The following is a 23,414-nucleotide window of genomic DNA, read 5'->3' on the forward strand; positions in this document are numbered from 1 at the left end:
ATCGCTAAGGGCGTGGCAATGGCCAAATGGGGTAAAATCCAGAAGTGTCGCGTTTGCAGGGAGTCGATCCCTACCCTGGACCAACAGAGTCGCTCTTCTGCAAGTGGAAACCACTGGACCACCACCACTTGGTTACATTTTTCTAATATATGCGTGTGGTTTGCGTCTACGTCTATCTTTAAAGTGTGTCTAATAAACATACTTAAAATTTGATTATGAATAATGATGCTGAGGAATATCCGACACACGTTGTACCTTGATCTCTAATTATGTTTGGCAGGATTCGTTACATTAACCTCATTATCGCAAATTAATAATCTTATTTTCCAAACTTGAAGATTTCACTAAGGACTCCATAATACTAACTTCAGCAAAATAGTGTTGTTCTCATCTCTAATAAGAGGAATGGATCTAACAGCATTATTTTTGAACATTTGGATGCACCAAGTTTACATGGCTTGCTGGATAAGAATGAGTTTGATCATGGCTATTTTGCCCAAGCATCTGTGGTCTAGTGGCAGAGGAAGCTTTGGGAAAGGATGAAACTCCCAAACCTGAGTTCGATTCTCCCTAGAAACAAAAACACATTTGTTTGGGAAGTCTGTCAGTTGGGCTTTGGCCCAATTGGTTTACCTGGTAGCCAGAAATGCAGGCGGCCTGACTACCCCCTGGCACTTAGTCGGAAGGCATTCCAAACTTGGGATAGGCAGAGTGGTAGCCCGTAAGGGCCTAACCGTTAACACGGTGGACCAGTCCACTATGTAGCACCACGGTGCGTTCCTACCGAGGCCGACCGGATAGCCGATAGGGTTTATCAAAAAAAAAAAAAAAAATCATGGCTATTTTATCACTATTCCACTTTCTACGGGTGCATTTCTAAACATTCTGTCATAAAATGTGTAATTTAAAATTTTTAGTATTTTTAGTCAAGAAAAAAGGGATCAATGTCATCCAATACTTCCCTATTTCACAAGATAAATATATATATATATATATATTCAGAGTTTTTCAGGCATATTAAATATAATGTTTAAAGTATCAAATATATACATCTTTTCCAAGTTATTTCCTACATTGCAATAATTAAATATAGGATAGGTATACGGATTGAGTATATATATATTTATATATACACGGATTGAATAAGTAATTATAAGTAATTCTGCAGAATAAACATTTAAGAAAATTCTTCATTACTGGAAAAGACAAAGCTGTAAGATTGGAATTTTATTCTTCCGATTAACTTCTGGTATTTGTTCTCTAGAATTAGTATCCATAAAATAGTAGTACTGAACAAACACAAGAAATAACTAGGTTTAAAATTACAAAATAACGTCCATGTTAACTGAAACGACATATTTATGAAGAATAAAAAAGTGGTTGTTTGTCTTTTTTAAATTCTTAAGGGGCATCAAATTGCCAGCTAACTACCCAACAAAGAAATTGTAAGAATTACTAATAAAACATAATAATACATGTTTTTATTTATTCTAAAAATAAAAAAATACTTGTTTGATATGCAATAATGTTTGGTCGTGCGTGCAAGGATTGCTTTAAAGAAGTAATCTCCCAAAACAATACTTTAGTAAATAGTTCGAGCAATATAATTTTAATCTTCTAATCATTAGTCAAGGAAAAAATCTGATCTGATTACCCAATTGGGTCTTTCGAGCTGTGCACAGATTTTATTCTATTGAATCCAGAATAAAATAGATAAATTTTATGCAAACTATAATGTAATGTGTATTGACTGATATTAGACATACATAGGTACTCATAGAACATTTTATGAAACTCTGTCAGTTTCTTTTTCATATGTTCTTCTTTATTATATCCTTTTCGGGGATGCAATTCCTTGAGTTTTCATTCTACTTTGATGAAGCCATGCATCATTTTTTTGTACTACATAAATTCACACATACGAAACGGAATTTATACAGTAAGATTTATATATAGTTGTTTCTTAATATCAGGTTTGAATTGACTAAGTGTAATAGTAAGAATAAATTAACAAAAACAAAAAAAAAAGTGTAATAGTAAGAAACTCTATACAATTAAGTTATGCATAAGGGTCGATATTTGGTTTGTTTTGTTATTTTAATTACGTCATCTAGCTCTCAAACAATCACCCAAAAGCTCATTTAGTCTCTTTAGCGATTCCTGCATACACCTAAAGGGTTATATTTAAGAGTTTTGTTAGGATATTAACGTTTATAATTTTCGTAGGAAACTGTCTTATTCTTTTTTGAATCTTCAATAATAAGCTAATATTGTAGGGGAAACTGCTATTCACTTAGCGATTTAAGAAACAAACCAACTTTAGCTGAGGTCCATTCGTGTGCTTTGGGTAAGGACCGTTTTCTTGTGATCTTATATGTGGACTGTGGTGGCGATAAATGTTCAGAGAACTAAATTAATCTTATATGATATTAGGAGTATTTACACCTCTTTGTCAAGAGATCGATGGAAACTAAGAGAACAATAATATTTTTGTTTCTACAATGAAAAAAGCAAATTGATTTTTTTTTTTTTTAAACACACACACACACACACATTTTATATGGGCATCTAGTTTATCATAAGATTAAAATTTATGCGCCTAGCCAGCTTCATATCCAAAAAATTACCGGTATCTTTTTGTCACTTGCTAAGTACAACTTACCAATACGCTCTCATCTTGCATGTCACCTTTCTTTGCTTATTTTTGTTCGTTCAAATAGTTTTTGGGACCATATTCCGTACAAATTACTTTTGTGGACTCATGCATATGAAAACCATAAATAAAAAAGAACTCATGCATATGAGAAATTATTGTTATTGTTATCTTTTCTCTACAAAAATATTTAGAAAAGAGATGGTAATCAAAATTATGTAGAATTTTAATGTAAAAGAAAATAATATAAAATGTAAAAGTTAAAAAGATACTCCCTCTGTATCATAAAGATTGATTTTTGAGGTTTTATTTTTGTATCAAAAATATTGATTTTCTGTAAATTTTTATCAATTAATATTAATAAATTGTGAATTTCAAAAATCATTAATTGAGAATTTTAAAATTCGATAAATTGATATTGGTTAATAACTATGAGAAATAGTTTGGTATAAATAAATAATGCATTTATAACTAAACATTAAATGTTTTCCTTAATTAATTGGTGCGAAAAGTCTATAAAATCAATCTTTTTGGTACAGATGAAGTATGAAACTTCATTTAATGTAACGCTTTTGTTTTTATTCTCTGACACAAAACTGTTTTTCTAATCTAACACAAAGCGGTCATTTTAATACCATAATACCGTCCACAATTATAATGTGATAGATTCGAAAAAATTATTATGTAAAGTGATAAACCAAAAATATGATAGATTAGACAATATTTCCTCTCCGCTTTCTCCACAGGAGTTCGACTCCACTAAATCGCGTTACTCCGCGCAATAGGGATTGACTATATATCGGGCTTTGTCGATCTAATGGTCAAAAAGAAAAAACAATATTCCCTAATTTTACCTTCCAAAAAACGATTAAATTTTACTATGTGCAGGGTTTAAAAAGACATTAACTGAGAGATAGTGTGTGGTTTTTTTTTTTTTAATAACAAGAATGGATCATATGAGCTTTTAGACTTTCCACGCGCACGATCTGCCGTCCAGTGGTTGACTCAACCTAACCAATTATAACTTAATTTTGTTAAAATCCAAATAACTCAGTTTCATTCTTTTTCCCTTATTTAAAAAACAGAATTATGACACAAAAACTGTCACGTTCAACAACTAGGTCTCTGATTCTCCACTTCGCAATCTATCTCTCTCTTTCATTCTCATTCTGACATTCTCCAACTCATTAACCCTTCTTTTCTACTGCGAAGTTTTTTTTTTTTTTTTTTTTTTTTTAAATTTATCCACGGAACTTGACAAATTAAGCAAAAAAGAGTTCTCTATTCTTATTTAGATGATAAATAACTATAAACTAAACACTTATAAATTAGTCGAAGTTGGTAAAGTTAGAGTCATAAAGGAAGAGCTTTAATTTACTTAGTTGCATAAATTAGATGGATAATTCTTAGATATTTCATCAAAAACACAACATCAAAACAAAAAGATATATAGTAGGAAAAAAAATCATTTAAACAAAAGCAAAAAAAGAAAAGATGTAGTTTAAAACTTCAAATCACACTATAGATGGAAAAAATCCGGCCGTTATTTTTGGGTCACTACAAGTTACGCGTTTTTCAAAATATAGGCTTGATTTCTAATCTTGCATCAACTTGACCTAAAATTGAATTACGCTTATTGTCGAAATATTCCATTCCTTAGTTTATTTCTGTTTTGATATATATAATGACAACTAAAAATTAGGATAATCCAAATATTGTCATAATACACAAACTGACAAACACAATCATTCTCTCTCATAAGTCGTACCTCTTTAATCCATCATTGATTGGTTCAAAATTATAGTTTACATGATTTAATCATCGACTAGAGGAGAAATATGTATAGCCGTCTAGGCCTTTAGAGTATGCATGATTTTGTAATGTATTTTAAAAACATTAGCACGTTAATCCAGTGTTATGCATATTCAAAAGAAAAAAACACAGTTGACAACAAATATAGAAATTAAGATAAAAGTTAAAGTAGAAAGAGACATTGTACACATTTCTATATCTTCGTAATGTGAAAATCGAATAGCATATGGATATGGGCATCTACTTCTATCTAAATATATTTTATTTAAAATTTCTAAGGATTTTGGAGAAGTTTTTTTTTTTTTTTTTTTTTTTTTTTTTTTTTTTGGTCGACTTTTGGAGAAGTTTTAATTTTTAGAAAAAGTATATGTTTTTTTTTTGTTATCATCAGCGGGTGAATGGGAAGATATAATTCTTTCCACTCTTAGACCCAATAGTTACTTGATTATTTGTTAGTTTTGTGAGGTAAAAAATTGTTTAATACTTTAATACGTAGTGTCATTATGCAGAATTTTAGTTTAAGCAATAATACATTTATATTTAATCAATAGATAGGAATATTCTTACTATATGTAGAATATTGGAGAAAAAAATTTATTTTACTATTAATATAAAAACAAGCCTTTCTTATATCATGGCAGGTTGAACTATATGGGGACCTAATATGTCATTAGAGGGAAAATATTCATAGGTATCATATATGAAGTTTTTTTGAAGGTGGATCAACACTTGTGGATTGTATTTACTCGATACTCAACATGAAAACTCGCGATCTCAACGGATTGGCGCTGCTAGAACGGTCCGACCGTAAGTTCAGTGTCCCCAATAATTTGAGTCATAGTAGTGTGCAAAGAATTCACTAATATAAATTCACTACTATTCGATCTTGAGTTTTCAATATATGCTTCTACTATTTATTTGAAAGAGAGTTTGCAAAGAGTTAAAGAACTGTTTATGGCTTATTAGACGAACGCTTTGGTAAACCAGAAACCTAAATACCTAATGCTAACTAAAAGCATATTCAATTTTTTTTTTTTATTAATTTTTTATTTTTGGTAAAAGGTGAAATTTTATACCATTTTGAATTTGTGACAGAAGTTACAGAGATTACTAAAAATGTTAAAGCACACTACAGAAAATTAAAAACAACATTACTATTCAAAATGATTCGGATCGCTGCTGATTTAACATGGCAAAGACGCGAGAAGAAACACCGATTCTGAGATCGCGAAACCCAGAAATTTGCGTGGTTGTCACAGAACCGAGGAACTGGAGTCCTCATCGTTGATGCCACGAGTATACCTATCCGAAGTCAGTCCTCAAAATCTCGTGATAGGAGTATACAGCTTCTCCAAGAACTAACGCAAAAACGATGTATTTTAATATATATATGTGGAGCAATGAACAAGCGGAAAACCAAAGTCATAAACGACAAATGTATATTAAACTTAATGTTTCATGACCAAGTTGCAGAGCCCACCATAATTAGCTGTCCATATCTAAGGGTATCCCAGACTTGGTTATTTATAAATTAATTAGAAAGATGATCGTAACTGGTGTCATTATGTGTTGACATTTATCCACTAACTCTCATGTTTCTATATATACATTCCAACTCCTCTCCCTCATTCCCTCACTTCTCACAAGACTTCCAACTAACGATCTTCTTAATTAAGATTAATCTCTTAATTAAGACGCTTAGTTAACAAAACAAATAAAATGGAAGCCATGGGAGAATGGAGCACCAACCTCGGAGGAATGTACACTTATGCAACCGAGGAGGCCGATTTCATGAACCAGCTCCTTGCCTCTTATGATCATCCTGGCACCGGCTCATCCTCTGGTGCAACCGGTGGTGATCACCACCAAGGCTTGTATTGGAACCTTGGTTCTCATCACAACCATCTTAGCCTCGTGTCTGAAGCCGGTAGTTTCTGCTTCTCTCAAGAGAGCAGCAGCTACAGCGCTGGGAACAGCGGATACTACACCGTTGTTCCACCCGCGGCTGAAGAAAACCAAAATGGGACAATGGACTTTGGGATGGAAGATGTGACCATCAACACAAACTCCTACCTTGTTGGTGAGGAGACAAGTGAGTGTGACGTTGAGAAATATACCTCTGGAAAGACTCTTATGCCTTTGGAAACCGTAGTGGAAAACCAAGATGACGAGGAAAGCTTGTTGCAATCTGAGATCTCTGTGACTACTACTGATCATCATCAAAAATCTCTCACCGGCTCCAAAAAAAGATCCCGTGCCACATCTAATGATGTAAGTCTTATATCGGTCTTAAGTTTTTAACTGGTTGTAAATTACAGAGATCACATTTAGTTATTTGGTTTATTGACTAATATAGAAACATTTTTGCAATGGACTCAGAAAAACAAGAGAGCAAGAGTGAATAAGAGGAGCCAGAAGAACATAGAAATGAGTGGGGATAATAATGGAGGGGAAGAGGAAGAAGGAGAGAAGTTGAAGAAAAGAAAGAATGGGGCAATGATGAGTAGACAGAACTCAAGCACCACTTTTTGTACGGAGGAAGAATCAAACTGCGCTGATCAAGACGGTGGAGGAGAAGACTCATCCTCCAAGGAAGATGATGCCTCAAAGGCCCTCAATCTCAATGGCAAAACCAGAGCCAGTCGTGGTGCAGCCACCGATCCTCAAAGCCTCTATGCAAGGGTAAATATTTTTTTTCTTTCCGAAAAGCGGTTTACGACATGTTTTTACGTGGATACCTTCAAAATTTATGGAAGATTGTGTTTCAAAAAATTAATCCAGTTTTTTCTTTTGTCGTGCAGAAAAGAAGAGAAAGGATTAACGAGAGATTAAGGATTTTACAAAATCTCGTCCCTAATGGAACAAAGGTAAAAACTCATGCAGACGATATATATGGTTCTTTACCTGCAACAGTATTATACAAAAAAATTGTTAATAAAGATTCTAAACATATACAATTTCTTAAATATGTAACAGGTTGATATCAGTACGATGCTTGAGGAAGCTGTTCATTACGTCAAATTTTTGCAGCTCCAAATTAAGGTAAACAAGGTCTTTAATTACAACGTTTTATTTTTGTATGTTAATGTGTTACATATGATCTAACAAATATTTTAAATTATAATTTACGCAGTTATTGAGCTCTGATGATCTATGGATGTATGCGCCAATTGCTTTCAACGGGATGGACATTGGTCTCAGCTCACCGAGATGAAGCACAAAACTTGTGATTTTAGTTGGAATTTTTCTCTTATATATAACCAAAAATGTAAAATTCTTTTCTTTTTTAATACATTCTCCGCCTTCGGACGAGTTCGATTATAATTTCTCGTACGATGTTCTATATGAGAGAAATGGAGAGTCACATTCGTTTTTTTATATATTTTCTTTCTGTTTTAATCACATCCCAATTCGTATGCTCTAGTTTTTCAATCGAGTTCTAATAGTACATAAGCGATAGTTTAATTACTTTTTAGATATAGATGTTTCTAGTTATCGGGATCATCATCTATATCATATACTCAATCTGATCACCATTTATTTAATGGTTTTGTATTATCAATAATGATCAACGGATGTATGTACATTATATTTCAGTCTAAAAATGATTGTTTATTTTAGAAGAATACCTAACGAATGTAGAGATATTGTGAAAATAAAAAAGAGGCCCCAAAGAAGGAATCCGAAGTTTGGTAATAGTTGAAAATGTGAATGTGCTAATAACTCTACAAAGTAACTTAGATTAAAGAAACGATTCCATTGAATTTATATTATTCAAATTTAGTGTACATCACTATGGTTGAAATGCATGTGTGTGATATTTTTGTATTTTAGGCGGTATATTTTCAATTTGTTTGCTAAACGGTAAGTTCATTCCAAAGAAAATTACAACCAAATCCTTTTCTGCGGTAGCTAAATATGTTTTAGAGAAAAACCTCTTCTCCAAAATTAGCAGTGATGCGAAAACCGAATGCTCATCAATTTATCAAGGCACTCATCTGACGAACAATTGTGAAGGATGAAATAAGACCACTCAAAAACTTCGGCCGCAACATGTTCATTCTCACACGTATATTCATGAATAAGACCAATTCACAGTTTATGTATAGTTTATAATTTTACAACGGAATATTCATTACTAATTAATTCTTCGTATTTGATTTTCCACAGTCGGGTTTTTTTAATATAATTCTTCCCATGCAATAGCTGTGTTTAGAATAGACTAGTGTTTAGACTATCTTATATAGTATAGAAATAACAGTTATACCTTGCCAAGAGTTCGAATATAAATGATATAAAAGGATATTGAATTAAGTTTTTTGAGATTTCTGTGGAAAAACGGTCTATTTCCCCCCGAGAACTATCGTATCTGGCCAGATAAAGCCCGATCTTTGACCTCTGTCTATATACCCATGAAACGGAAGTTAAATGTTTATTTTCACACCAATTGAAAGTTCGAGAGATTAATGTCCATGAATCCTGGTTTCGTCGGTTCAGTGCGTAAACCACACAAACCTAATATAACCAAACTAAAAACTGGTTGACCTATAACCCGACCCAATCTAAAACCCCACCCGACTGACCCATTTATTCTTCTTCTTCCCCTCTCCCTTCTTCTCCTAACCTGCAACAATTCTCTACTCTTCTTACTCAGCCGCGTTTATGAATCTAAGGATGCGACGTAACATAATCTCACGATTCAAGAAATTCGTTTGTGCCCATTTGCTATTTAATTAATCTATGTCTCTATCTCTTTCTCTTCCCTCTCTCTCTGTTTCTATCACGTTCCCAATCTCAATCAAGGCTTTTTCTATTTTCATTTCAGTTTCTGGGAATTTTTGATTCATGACAAAATTGAGTACTAGAAGCCTAGAATTCATGAGAAAGCATTGAAAGTTTGTGAAGATGATGAAGCAAACCGGAAAAGAACCCACTCCGCCAGCAAATTTCATTCAACGTCGGAGCCATCACCATTATTCAACGCCGGAGCTTCAAAACCCGATTCAATTCGGGTGGTATTAGGTTCACTCATCCACATACCCGGATCATTCTCTCCTTTATCTGGTTTCAAATTAAACAAAGCTTGCTCGAATTCGACAAAGAGCCCACGAACTTTATCACCTCATCCGTTATTTGAAATTGAAAAAAGTATGAAATTTATCAAAACATCACCAGCGCCGATGAAAGAACCAATTCCCTCTCGGCCTCTCCAGTCACAATCACGCATAGCCGGAGGAGAGAGATTTCTCGACTCGATCCCACCGATGGGATGGAGTTTAGGAAGACGGAGAGGCGTTGGTGGGCAATACAGAGAGAGGATGAGATTTGGAGGAGCTGCTTTTGTCCACATTGGTTTCGATTTGCTGCGCCATTAGAGTCGCTTCCAGCGATGATATTAGCTCAGGAAAAATTTGGTGAAGAAGAAGAAGTTGGGTCGGTTGGGTTTTGTAGGGTTGGATTTGTGGTTAACTAGTTGAAATTGCTGGTTCTAATTAGGTATAATCGGTTAAAGCATCGGTTTGGTATACAATAAACCAATTAAATCCAGCGCTATGGGGTTTTAAATCTCGAACTTAGGATTCATGGACATTAATCTCTCGATCTTTCAATTGGTGTGGAAATAAACATTTAACTTCCGTTTCATGGGTATATAGACAGAGGTCAAAGATCGGGCTTTATCTGGCCAGATACGATAGTTGTCGGGGGGAAATAGACCGTTTTTCCGATTTCTGTCTAATAGTTCAAAGCATTTAAAAAGCGACTAGAATAGCATATCCAACTTTCTTCCTACTAGTATATTATCGCAATCAATCATACTCATGGCAATCAATATCAGATGCATGATCTTTATTTCTACTTATTTGATGGATTTATGACAAATTACAACTATTGTCTTACAACTTTATACTCCCTCCGTTTCAGTTTAGTTGTCGTTTTAGGATTTAAATTTTGTTTCATAATAGTTGTCGTTTTAGGTTTTCAATGCAAATGTTTGGTGAAAATTCCAGTTTTATCCCTACTGTTTTAATGTTTTGGCTAATTAAATTTTTTATAAAATATATTAATAAAGGGTAAAACAGAAAATTTAATGTTTTCTTAATTTATGTGAAAAAATCTTAAACGACAACTAAAACGAAACGGAGGGAGTATATACTTTAAACAGCCAACTTTAAAAGCGATTAAGAAATCCTTAACGCATTAAAATTTAATTAATGTCTTATTTTATGGTATTTTCAGTCGTAGAATTTATTTTAAAAACCATCAAAACCAACAAATAAAACCGAAAAACTCTGTAGTACTTCTAATTGGTGTCTCATAGGAAGGTGATAAATGTTGTATTGCCTACCTCGTAACCCGTCGATCAAATAGTACATGTAATCAGTACAAAACTACAGAATCGATACCGTACGATGTACCAGTTTTTTGCTTTGTAAACTTGTATACCATAGTAGTACAAATTTCATACCTAAACTAGAATATATAGTATGGTAGCATAACCATCATTTTCTGTGTGTGTTTATAGTTGTACTTCATTTTCTATCGTTTTTAGTTGTATCACTATCTATTTTACCATCTTAATTTTTTTATTACACCATTTAAATTTAATGTTACTAATAAAAGCCAATTAAATAAATGGTTGTAAGAAAATTTTAACAAAAACTTTTTAAAATAAAAGTTCAACTATATTATAATAGGTAGTCTAGTTCATTTAGGACACATAGATTGATAGATACAACATATAAATATGTTAATTGCAAAACTGCAAAATTGTATATATTGGCGTTATAGTTTTTTAAAGTAGAATTTGACTTTGGATTTTTGGTCACTTCTTAAATTACGGGTTGACTTAGTTCATGGAATTATTATTTTTAATTTTGTCAACCGGTTCATGAATATATTTGTATGGTTGGAACTTTGTTTTGATGTTAACAGCTACAAAAAAATGTTAATCTTTGAATAACTTTGTTTTACAATTAATATAGCATTACAAAGTAGGAACAAGTCATATTGTTGTCTTATATCCTACACTTTTATTCTATAAGAAAATTAGAGTAAACCATTTTTAAAGATCTTTAACAAAACAATATATAAAGATCGGTTCATTATACCATATAATAATTGTAAGTTATAGTATTAGTTTTTAGAATTTCATAGTTTATTTGACACCAAAGCCCATAAACGGTGACTGTTTCTACCTTCCTACTTTTCTCATATCCTTTATATTTTATTTTTAAGTTCCACATGTATTTATAATTATTAAATTTTGGAATAATACGCTCAAGTTTGAGTTTTCCCTAAAATACACTAAATTTGATCATTTATAATTACAAGAATTAATCAAAAAATTTATTGAAATGACAGCTAATGAAAATAAAAACCCTTCCAAATTCGTAAGAAACAAATTATACAATACCTTTTCTTAATAATCTTTTCCGTTAAATTGTGTGTTTTAAAATTTTATTGGACCAACCAACCACACTATATCCAAATCCATTAATCATGATGCAGGAGACAAGTACACCAAAAATTAACATCGACAATAGAAAGTTACAAAACTTGAGATGTGATCACCTTGATGACTATAATGCTCCAACCAATTTTCTCTTTTTGTTTCTAGACACTGTATCGTTCGGTTCAATTTTTGAATAGCAAGCTCGAGAAATTCTAGTAATGTTTTGACTGATCCTACAGACTAAATGTGAAAATGATAGTACTCTTTCTTACAAGTCTTAGAATAATAAAACCTCTAACATTAACTAGTACTCTATATAGTCTCTTGATACACATTTTGTTGTTGTTGTTATTTTGTTATAAAATTGAAACAAAATCTCCGAGAGTATGATGTGTACTGTGTTCTTGTAACACCAGATTGTAGCTCCCTCGTGAACGAAGCCACACTGAAACAACAAGGGTAAATTCGACATTTCGTAAACTTAACCGTCCTGTAACAAATCACCGAACCGACTAATCGAGGAGCAAGGGTAAATTCGTCCTTTCGTTTCGATTTCCCGCTCTTTCCTTCCTTTAGCTCATAATCTCCAATTTCACACTTCTCGAAAGTTTCCAAATCACAATCGTAGACTAAGAAAGATCAGAAGAAGAAGAGGAGAGAATGAGGTTTCTCGGAGACTACAAGATCGCTTTACTTACTTGCTCCGTTATCGCTCTCAGCATCTACTTTGCGATTAAAGGCGTCGAATTTCGTTTCGCGAACGATTCACCGGGAAATCGTAACGGAGGTAAGGTTTCCGAGAAATCTCTCTTCGAAGATGAATTCATGTACATGTCAATCGCTGAAGATATCGATCGATCTCACCTCCACTACGATTACTACCGTGAATCTTGCCCTACCGCCGAGAAAATCATCGCGAAAGCTAGCAGAGATATCTACAATGTCACACCCAGCGTGGCTCCGTCTCTTATCCGTCTCCTCTTTCACGATTGCTTCATCGAGGTCAGATTTTCTGATATCTGGCTTTCCCTTTCTTGTAATTTTGATTTCGCTAAGCTCGATCTGTGGAAGATTGTTTGGGATCTTGTTTCGGGAATGTTCGATTGTGATATCTCTATCTCAGATTTGAGTTCATATCTGTCAGTGGAATTATGCTTTCTCAGTAGATTTTAGGTGTTTATCTCTCAATCTTGGCTACGGATATGCAGAAGTTATGTGTTTGATACTCAAGTTTTGATGTTATTAGCATGCTTTGTGAATCAAATACGGATATGCAGAAGTTATGTGTTTGATCCTCAGATTTGCTCATGTTACAGTTTGGATTTGCTCAGTTTTTATCAAATTCTGTGTTTTCTTTAGCACTTGTTGTAGTTTGCTCATGCTACAATTTGGTGAATTGTGTTTTTGCTGCAGGGATGTGATGCATCAGTCCTTCTAGACGCAGATGAAGCACATACTTCTGAGAAAGATGCATCTCCAAACCTATCCTTGAAAGGCTTTGATGTGATTGACGCCATTAAGTCTGAGCTAGAGAATGTCTGTCCCGGAGTTGTGTCCTGCGCCGACCTTCTTGTATTGGCAGCTAGAGAAGCAGTCCTAGTGGTAAATTGCCTCACTCTCTCTTCTGGTTTGTGCATGTTAATACTTCTGCAACGCTTAATAATGTCTTTGAAACTCTCAGGCTGGTGGTCCATTTTATCCTCTAGAAACTGGAAGGAAGGATAGTGCAGCAGCCTTCAGGGAGATTGCAGAACAACAGCTTCCTGCACCAGACGCTACTCTCTCGGAGATTCTTGAAAGGTTTTCTGTCAGAGGATTCAACGAGAGAGAAACCGTCAGCTTATTTGGTAATTTCTCACTTTTAGATATCAACATCTCTCTTTGCTTAGCTAAATAGTGTCGTATTGGGGCATTCCTCACTTCTTGGAAATGGTTGACTCTTTGTGACATGATTCTTTTCTTCTGAATGATCTTAATGCAGGAGCACACAGCATAGGCATCACGCATTGCACATTTTTTAAGAATCGCCTCTACAACTTCTCAGCAACCGGGAAGCCTGACCCTGAACTCAATCCAGGGTTCCTCCAAGAACTGAAAACCAAATGCCCCTTCTCTGTCTCGGCTTCATCTCCATCTGCTTCCCCTGGCACTGGTTTACTACCGTCCTTACCTGCATCAGATTCCGAAAACAGCTACGGTATGAGCTCAGGAAAAAGGAACGATGAAGTGATTGACTTGAGCTACAACAATGAAGGTGGTGATGAAAATTTTGGAACACGCTACTTCAGAAGACTGATGCAGAAGAAAGGGTTGCTGTTTTCTGACCAGCAACTAATGGGTAGTGAGGTGACTGAGATGTGGGTGAGGGCATATGCTTCTGATCCTCTGTTGTTCCGCAGAGAATTTGCTATGTCTATGATGAAACTGTCAAGCAATCATGTTTTGACTGGTCCACTAGGACAAGTGAGAACAAGCTGCTCAAAGGCCCTCCCGAGGAACTGATCTCTCTTTTACCACTTTAGCGGACTCCTGTTGATAAGATTTGATTTTTTTTTCGAATATGTAGAAAGTGAATTGAGGATTGTGAGTTTGATTTCAGAAGGCAGATAAATAAGTTGAGAACAATCCCTCATTGAGTGTGATCATCACCAATTTTTTTACTGCATCTTGGCTCTGGCCTCATTTGTTGATCGGAAATGTCACTTTGGTTTGTGCCAAAAAGGGCAGGCTTCGTTGTACTACTATTGATGTCAAAAAGTTGTAGGCGTGCTTAACATATGAGATGATGAATTAGGTAGAAAAATGATAAGCTTGGTAGTTGGTATTACATTCGTCTTTCACTTTTTTTTTTGTAGTTTCTTCATGCAATTTGCTTATAAAAGCAAAAGAACAGAGATTTGCACATAAATTTAATTGACTAACTCTAAAGTATTGATTTTGAACAAAGCTATGCATAAGACATAAAAAAAGACACTTCTTGGTTGCTGTTTTGTTTCAAAAAATTCGATGATTATCATTAGCTTTTGTAACAGATGTAAAACTGTAACTTTCTGAAAGTTTATTTTTGTGGGATCAAATCGCTTTTTAAAGTTGATTTTGTTGTTTATTACTGATTCTAAAAGTAAACGGTTAAGTTATTTTGTTTGTTACTCTTATGATAAATTTCCTTTTTCGTTTTGAAACTCAAATAAGAAAAGGAAATATCCGACACTCGTTGAAAAAAAGGAAATAGTCCAAACTTTCCTTTTTCCATTGAACAAACGTTGCTTATATAAAGACACTTAGGTCATTCTCTCTTCTTCCATGAGAGATCAAAGTTCTCCATTCTTTTTTCTTCTTCGAAATCAAAACCAAAAAAATCATCTTTTTCTTTTTGTAGTTCTCTTCTCGAACTATAAGCTCTGCCAATATCATAAAGAGAGGTTCGCCGATGATCTATGTAGACAATGAAGTAAGCCGATGTTCTCTGCAACAACTTCACCGTAAGATTGATCGGAACATAAATCATCTCTTTTTGGTGATTGATCTCAAAACCCTCTGTTGTGACTACATCTTAAGTCAATCCAGATCAATTTTATGTCAAGTTAGGCGGTGCATTCTGACGGCGAAGGAGAACACGACCACGACCAAGGATGCGAAAGCGGGAAAGAGGATATAAAGAAGACAAGGACAGTGAAAGTAACTAGCGAGTAGAGAAACAAATCATGATCTGTGTTTGGTACTGTTTCCATGGCTCCGACGAGTCACCTAGAAATCTTAGGGTTTCGTCAAGGGATCTCTTTCGTCAATCAAAAGGTATTTCTTTTTTAATTTCCTTTTCTATATTCTTTTTTGATAAGTGTTAAATTTTTTAATTTTGTGTAAATTAATTGGACACAACATCCAAACCCCTAAGAGGTGTTCTAGGTTCAACATAGTTTACACATAATATAAAATTTTAACACTTGTTTTTTTTTTTATTAAAAATGTTTTTAAACTCATCTTTTTATATTACTATTAAAACTTTAAGTTTTTTTTGGATAAGTGTTAAATTTTAAATTTTGTGTAAACTAATTGGATACAACATCCAAACCCCTAAGAGGTGTTCTAGGTTCAACATGGTTTACACATAATATAAATTCTTAACACTTGTTTTTTTTTGTTTTATTAAAAAATGTTTTTAAACTCATCTTTTTATATTACTATTTTAAGTTTTTTTGAATAAGTTTAAAATTTTTAAATTTTGTGTAAACTAATTGGACACAACATCCAAACCCCTAAGAGGTGTTCTAGGTTCAACATGGTTTACACATAATATAAATTTTTAACACTAATTTTTTTTATTAAAAATGTTTTTAAAATCATATATTTATATTACTATTAAAACTTTATGTTTTTTTTTAATAAGTGTTAAATTTTTAAATTTTGTGTAAACTAATTGGACACAACATCCAAACCCCTAAGAAGTGTTCTAGGTTCAACATGGTTTACACATAATATAAATTTTTAACACTTGTTTTTTTATTATTATTAAAAAGTGTTTTTAAACTCATATTTTTATATTACTATTTAAACTTTTAAGTTTTTTTGGATAAGTGTTAAATTTTAAAATTTTGTGTAAACTAATTGGACACAACATCCAAACCCCTAAGAGGTGTTCTAGGTTCAACATGGTTTACACATATAATATAAATTTTTAACACTTGTTTTTTTTATTATTAAAAAATGTTTTTAGAATCATATTTTTACATTACTAATAAAACTTTATGGTTTTTTTTTTAGATAAGTGTTAAATTTTTAAATTTTGTGTAAATTAATTAGACACAACATCCAAACCCTTAAGAGGTGTTCTAGGTTTTACATGGTTTACACATAATATAAATTTTTAACACTTGTTTTTTTATTAAAAATGTTTTTAAACTTATTTTTATATTACTATTAAAATTTTAAGGTTTTTCAATCTAAATAATATTTTGGATAAACTATTTTCTTAAAGATAAGTGTTAAATTTTTATTTTTTTTGTAAACTAATTGGATACAACATCCAACTGCTTAAGAGGTGTTCTAGGTTTAATATGTTTTACGCATAATTAAAAATTTTAACGCTTCTTTTTTTATATTTTTATATCATTATTTAACTTTGATGTTTTTTTATTTTTTCAAATAATATTTATGATAAACTATTTTATTTTCTTAAGTATACATAATTTAAATTTTTAACATTTATTTCTTTATTTAAAAATGTTTTTTTTTAATTTATTTTTATATAAAATTATTTAAAATATATAGTTTTCTTATTTTTCAAATAATATTTTACATAAACTGTTTTATTTTTTAAAGTATACATATTTAGGACTAGTGCTCTGCTTCAATCAGGATTCAGGGAGATGTAGTAGAGCTAGTATTGAGAATGGGCTAAGTTTTCTAGATAAGCCTCGTAATTAGGCCCATATATACGCTTGGTATACCATTAAATAATAGTATAAGTGAAAATTTAGTAGCGCTAATCTGAGAATAGGCTAGTCTACTTGTGATTAGGCCCATATATAAGGCCCATACATATTTGAGGACCACAAATAACTAGGGTTTACAAATTTGGTTATCCCTCTCTCGCGCCGCACTTGTCTCGTCTTCTTGATCTAATCGCTTTGAGCTGTGAGCAGAGAGCAGTCGACGAGAATGGGTCACTCCAACGTCTGGAATTCTCATCCTAAGAAATACGGTCCTGGTTCTCGCTTATGGTATTGTTATATTCTTCCCCTATCTCGCCTTTTCTTTTAATTTCTGTTTAGTCTTGATAAATTTGGCTTGCCTAAGAAATTTTCATGTTTATCATTTGGTGTTAATAGAGGAAGATTTTTTTTCTGAATCTGATCCTCATTGATTATATTAAACTTTTGATGTGAAATTTTGCTTAGGATAATTAAGATATGTTACTCTCTGTTTAAGTTGTCTTGTTAGATTTCTTCAATCCATTTTTTTCTTGGTTTAACGTTAAACATTGTTTTGTTATCCATTTTGTTAATAAAATATGGATTAGTGTTATAGATTGTTGAGCAATCTAATGATTCATGGATATGTTTTGTAGCCGTGTGTGTGGAAACTCCCATGGGCTAATCAGGAAGTATGGTCTCAATTGCTGCAGACAGTGTTTCCGTAGCAACGCCAAGGAAATCGGTTTCATTAAGGTAAATACTTTGATGATTTTATCAGTTTCTTCATTGGATTTTGAACCATGACAAGCTCTTGGGTATTAGCTTATTCATTGTTCTGGTTTTGTTTTGCCTTTCTTTGCAGTACCGTTGATGATCGATGTTTACACAGGAGCATCGTGTCTTTTGGGTTTTTAAACTTTATGCGTTGAACTTTGTAATCGATTTATCGACATTGAACTAATTTGATAATGTTTTTGAGCTGTTGAATCTATGCGTTACTTTGGTCTACTATTGCTTATAAATTTTTCAAATATATTTGCTTAATTGATTAGAAGCTATCTCTATAGAATGTAACTGAAAATTGTTTGAACACACCCGGAAGTTGTAGCTGAGACTCAGTGGCCAAGTTTCTTACAATATTGTGCCACTATACATTCTATCGAATTGGTGGTCTCTTTAGATACTAGACTTATATCTTCTTATGCTTGCTTGAAATTATGTTAACTTTCATTGGTCGCGTGTACATGTGTTCTTCTAGGTTTTCTTAGTATATGTGTAAATGAATGAATATTTCTTATTTTGATTTTGTCATCTTTATTTTACGTTAACAAAACATTCAATGCTTAAAGCAAAGGCATAATTTCATTTTATATAAAAAATCGGACTCTTTTTTTTTGTAACTCAAATAAGGCACTCCTTTTTATTGATGAAATTATGTCAAAGCATGACAATTACTAATTATGAAAGACATCGCTATTTTATGGTTTTGTGTTTTTTTTTTTTTCATAATGATAACCAATAGCTTTGGTTTTGCTGTTAGATTGGTTTGTGTGTATTTCTTTTGGGAGCTTTATCATTTTATGTACTATTAATTTTTTCTTACTATATTTGTGTATTTGTTTCCAATATCTTGCATCTGTAAATGGATGATAGTTATGAGAATTTCTTCTGAAATTTAATCTGACGGTTCTATTAATAGTTATGGATATATCTTGAATTTTGTTTTCCAAAACTAGGATGGTAAAAAGTTCATAATAGTTAATATACATATCAAGGGCATCAAGAATAGTAAAGTTTATTTTTCTACGTCTAGAAAGTAAAGCTTCTATTAGTTCAATAAATATATCACGATCATCAAGAATAGTAAAGATTTCCACTATTTATCACTGGAAAAGTCATACAATAAGACATACAAAAGGAATTTACATCTCCTTCATCATCATCGGTTTGTTCTTTTGATTCCACAATGAAGCGTTTGCTGCTGCTTGTTGTCCTCTGCAGCCTTTCTCTATCAAGTTGTTCTTCATTTTCTTTAATGTTTTTTCTCACTTTTATTATTAAGGAAACAAAGTGTGTAATGTTTTTTGTTTGAAAACATTTGCAGGGTGTGAATCAAAAGTCGTGCCGTATGATTATTCTGCAACCATAGAGGCAAGCAATTGCTCTGTTTTGTTACCTGACTTTAGAGAATGTTTGTTGTAATTCTTGTTGTAATAATTAAGTAATTAATTATATCTATTGTTTTGGTGCAGTGTCTAGAGATCCCTTTAAAACCACAGTACAATGGAGGAATCATCGTAAACCCTGACCTACGAGATGGTGGTTCCCTAGGCTGGACACCATTCGGAAACGCGAAAGTCGATTTCAGAAAAATTGGAAACCATAATTTTGTTGTTGCACGAGACAGGAAACAACCTTATGACAGTGTTTCACAGAAGGTTTATTTGGAAAAGGGACTTCTCTACACTTTCTCTGGTAAAAATAATTCCGATTTTGTGTTTCTTGCACCACACTTCATAAGATTTTGTGCCAATTCTAAAATATTATGTTCCTCGTAGCTTGGTTACAAGTAAGCAAAGGAAAGGCTCCTGTGAAAGCCGTTTTCAAGAAGAATGGTGAATATAAGCATGCTGGTTCAGTTGTTGCTGAATCCAAATGCTGGTCCATGCTTAAGGGTGGTCTCACTGTTGATGAATCTGGCCCTGCCCAACTCTATTTTGAGGTATCTATTTCATGGCCTTAATTGTTTCTAAATTTTGAATGGTTGCCAGTTTCTGCGTTCCGCTAATTTATTTTCCAGCCATGCTTAGTCCTGTTTCATTGTTCATGTGTAGAGCGAGGATACAACTGTTGAGATTTGGGTTGATAGTGTCTCGTTGCAACCATTCACACAAGAAGAGTGGAACTCTCACCACGAACAAAGTATTCAGAAGGAGAGAAAGAGAACCGTGAAAATCAGAGCCGTGAACAGCAAAGGCCAGCCGATACCAAAAGCAACCATTTCCATTGAACAGAGGAAACTCGGATTCCCATTCGGGTGCGAGGTAGAAAAGAACATTCTCGGGAATAAAGCATACCAAAACTGGTTCACTCAAAGGTTCACGGTGACAACTTTCGCGAACGAGATGAAATGGTACAGCACAGAAGTTGTAAGAGGCAAAGAGGATTACTCAACGGCTGACGCGATGTTGCGATTCTTCAAGCAGCATGGGGTTGCTGTACGTGGCCACAATATTTTATGGAATGATCCTAAGTATCAACCTGGATGGGTGAATTCTCTGTCTGGTAACGACCTCTACAACGCTGTGAAACGAAGGGTTTTCTCGGTGGTCTCACGATACAAGGGCCAGCTTGCGGGTTGGGACGTTGTGAATGAGAATCTCCATTTCTCCTACTTTGAGGACAAGATGGGTCCTAAAGCCTCATATAACATCTTTAAGATGGCGCAAGCGTTTGATCCAACGACAACCAAGTTTATGAATGAATACAATACGTTAGAGGAATCAAGAGATTCAGATTCTAGTCCAGCAAGGTATTTGCAGAAGCTTAGGGAGCTTAGATCTATCCGAGTTTGTGGCAACATATCGCTAGGGATCGGCCTCGAGTCTCATTTCAAGACTCCAAACATTCCATACATGAGATCAGCTCTTGACACTCTTGCTGCCACTGGTTTGCCTATTTGGCTCACTGAGGTTGACGTCGAAGCTCCTCCAAATGTCCAGGTAATTCATATCCTCTTATAAAAGTTAAAAACCTCCCACCCGATCCTGTTCTGTATTGTTTGTCCACCCCTGTATCTTATGAGCACTTTTTCTATGTCTAATGTTGAGTTTTCTTGCAGGCCAAGTATTTTGAGCGGGTCCTAAGGGAAGGCCACGCGCATCCGCAAGTGAAAGGAATAGTAACGTGGTCTGGTTATTCTCCATCAGGTTGCTACAGAATGTGCCTAACCGATGGAAACTTCAAGAACTTACCCACTGGAGACGTTGTGGACAAACTTCTCCACGAATGGGGAGGCTTCCGCAGACAAACCACAGGTGTCACTGATGCTGACGGATACTTTGAAGCTTCTCTCTTCCATGGTGACTACGATCTCAAAATTGATCATCCTCTCACCAATTCAAAAGCTTCTCATAGCTTTAAGCTGACTTCTGATGTCTCCTCCTCAGAGACTCAAGCATCCTCTTTTGTTTTTCGTGTTTAAGAAGCCAAGTATAAAACTACTTTATACTTGAGTAGTTTGATTCTTAGTCAAGAATGGTGGCAAATAGTCTGTTTTGTTATTATTCTAGACATGGTATATATGTATAGCCGTGTCTCTGGAAACCACCAAGGGCTTAATCATGAGCATCATTGTGTTGGGTTCTCAAAGTTTTAAGCCTCTGTATTGTAATGAATATTTATCAATAACATTCTCTAATTACTTCAATAAATCTTTTGAGTTGTTGAAGTCTTAACTTTAGTTGCCTTGTTCTATCCTAAATCTTTACTAGGATTTTTTGTGGATTTTAGGGTTTACGTATCGATTCAACCGTTGTAATGCCGAGCGACTCCTCCCGACCTTGGAGGTAAGCGAAATGTTCAAGTTCACTTGCTTACGTGTCAGTATCCATGAGCATCATTACGTTGGTTTGTTATACTTTAAGCTTTGAAATTGTGATAGAATGATCATAATATATATATATATAGTGAACTTCCTCTAACTGTTTCGTTAAATTTTGGTTGAGCATAATTTATCCATTTTTCTAAAGCCAGTTCAAATATCATTCATTTTGAATTATTTATGGAGTCCTAATATTATATAAAACATCTATTATCATCAAACAAAAACCTCAATATATTGGAGCCTGAACTTATATTTTTGATCCAATATCTGGCAATTCGCTGGAGTTTGACTAAACGGAGAATCAGTAGATTCCATACGAATTTTCTGGTATGGTTAAAACCGGAATGAAAGCAATCTCCTATATAATCTATATATTCATTTTTGGATGACTTTTAGCAAATAAATCCTGGAGTTGGAATGTATTTACAGATGAATGCCATTAGCATTAATTATTTAAATTTGAAAAATATTAATTAAAGATATTACCAACACGATTTCGAGAATCATAAATTCATATCTTCCTTAATTTTCTGAGTCATTAATGTGATAATCTTTAGGAAATATTTCTCTGTAAAAAAAAAAATCCACATTAATGAAGGCATTAAAATCGACACTAACAATTAAATTATTTAGATATTCAATTATTTTAAGATTCTTATATCTTATTTGATATTTTTTTTAATATCTCATTCTTTAATTACTGCGTTTAGAATTTATTGGTTGTTACCTATTTTTTGGTGAAATTTATTGGTTGTTACTTAATAAGTAATTATGGTGCGTTTATTTTAGTTAATATCTAATTTAAAGGATTTGTTTTCTTTTATTATTAATAAACGAATAACATGTATAGAAATAAAAGATTTTTCTTGCGACTCCATAATAAAAATATTAAACTCTTATTTTCTACATTTCTTACACATAATATCCTCTTATTCAATAACAAAAAATATATATTGCATATTTTTAAAAATATTTATAATATTTAAATTATATAAAAAGTTTGTAATATTAATATTATTTCAACTCTATACAAATTTAATATATATGTATATATATCTTATGGGAACCATTTAAAAGAAATTTTTAAATTGACTTGAATTATATAGCTTTTAAATAAAAGTATTATTAAAAAGAAAAATAACTAAATGATGTTTAATTTCACGGGACGGGTAATATGATGGGACGGGTTTGGGTTGATATTTATAAAAGATAGTATACCACGGGTGAAATCCTAAAATTAACAATCAAAATAATCTATCAATCTATATATACATTTTTGGATTACTTTTAGCAAATAAATCCTGGAGTTGAAATGTATTTACGGATGAATGCCATTGGCATTAATTATTTAAATTTGAAAAATATTAATTAAAGATATTACCAACACGATTTCGAGAATCATAAATTCATATCTTCCTTAATTTTCCGAGTCATTAATGTGATAATCTTTAGGAAATATTTCTCTGTAAAAAAAAA

The 23,414-nt window shown here is 33.1% G+C and overlaps 4 protein-coding genes across 4 annotated transcripts; all 4 read left to right on the top strand.

Moving 5' to 3' along the window:
* Positions 1 to 5,517: 5,517 nt before the first annotated feature.
* On the top strand, positions 5,518 to 7,842 carry LOC9305261 (transcription factor bHLH85). The gene is made up of 5 exons (XM_021019368.1): positions 5,518 to 6,736; positions 6,845 to 7,147; positions 7,267 to 7,332; positions 7,442 to 7,507; positions 7,599 to 7,842. The coding sequence occupies exons 1-5, from the start codon at positions 6,185 to 6,187 to the stop codon at positions 7,677 to 7,679; spliced, it is 1,068 nt and encodes a 355-aa protein (XP_020875027.1). The 5' UTR covers positions 5,518 to 6,184; the 3' UTR covers positions 7,680 to 7,842.
* A 4,467-nt stretch (positions 7,843 to 12,309) lies between these two features.
* LOC9305262 (putative Peroxidase 48) lies at positions 12,310 to 14,656 on the top strand. The gene is made up of 4 exons (XM_021016755.1): positions 12,310 to 12,920; positions 13,332 to 13,520; positions 13,600 to 13,765; positions 13,900 to 14,656. The coding sequence occupies exons 1-4, from the start codon at positions 12,579 to 12,581 to the stop codon at positions 14,418 to 14,420; spliced, it is 1,218 nt and encodes a 405-aa protein (XP_020872414.1). The 5' UTR covers positions 12,310 to 12,578; the 3' UTR covers positions 14,421 to 14,656.
* Positions 14,657 to 17,430: 2,774 nt separating this feature from the next.
* LOC9303222 (40S ribosomal protein S29) lies at positions 17,431 to 18,354 on the top strand. Its single transcript, XM_002867104.2, has 3 exons — positions 17,431 to 17,638; positions 17,986 to 18,085; positions 18,195 to 18,354. Exons 1-3 carry the CDS (start codon positions 17,577 to 17,579, stop codon positions 18,201 to 18,203), a joined length of 171 nt encoding a protein of 56 aa, XP_002867150.1. The 5' UTR covers positions 17,431 to 17,576; the 3' UTR covers positions 18,204 to 18,354.
* A 90-nt stretch (positions 18,355 to 18,444) lies between these two features.
* On the top strand, positions 18,445 to 21,752 carry LOC9303223 (anti-sigma-I factor RsgI6). Its single transcript, XM_002867105.2, has 6 exons — positions 18,445 to 19,347; positions 19,437 to 19,483; positions 19,585 to 19,807; positions 19,891 to 20,054; positions 20,167 to 21,054; positions 21,174 to 21,752. The coding sequence occupies exons 1-6, from the start codon at positions 19,299 to 19,301 to the stop codon at positions 21,534 to 21,536; spliced, it is 1,734 nt and encodes a 577-aa protein (XP_002867151.1). The 5' UTR covers positions 18,445 to 19,298; the 3' UTR covers positions 21,537 to 21,752.
* Positions 21,753 to 23,414: the final 1,662 nt, after the last annotated feature.

The sequence above is a fragment of the Arabidopsis lyrata genome (assembly GCF_000004255.2).
Source record: "Arabidopsis lyrata subsp. lyrata unplaced genomic scaffold ARALYscaffold_7, whole genome shotgun sequence".
Classification (NCBI taxonomy): domain Eukaryota; kingdom Viridiplantae; phylum Streptophyta; class Magnoliopsida; order Brassicales; family Brassicaceae; genus Arabidopsis; species Arabidopsis lyrata.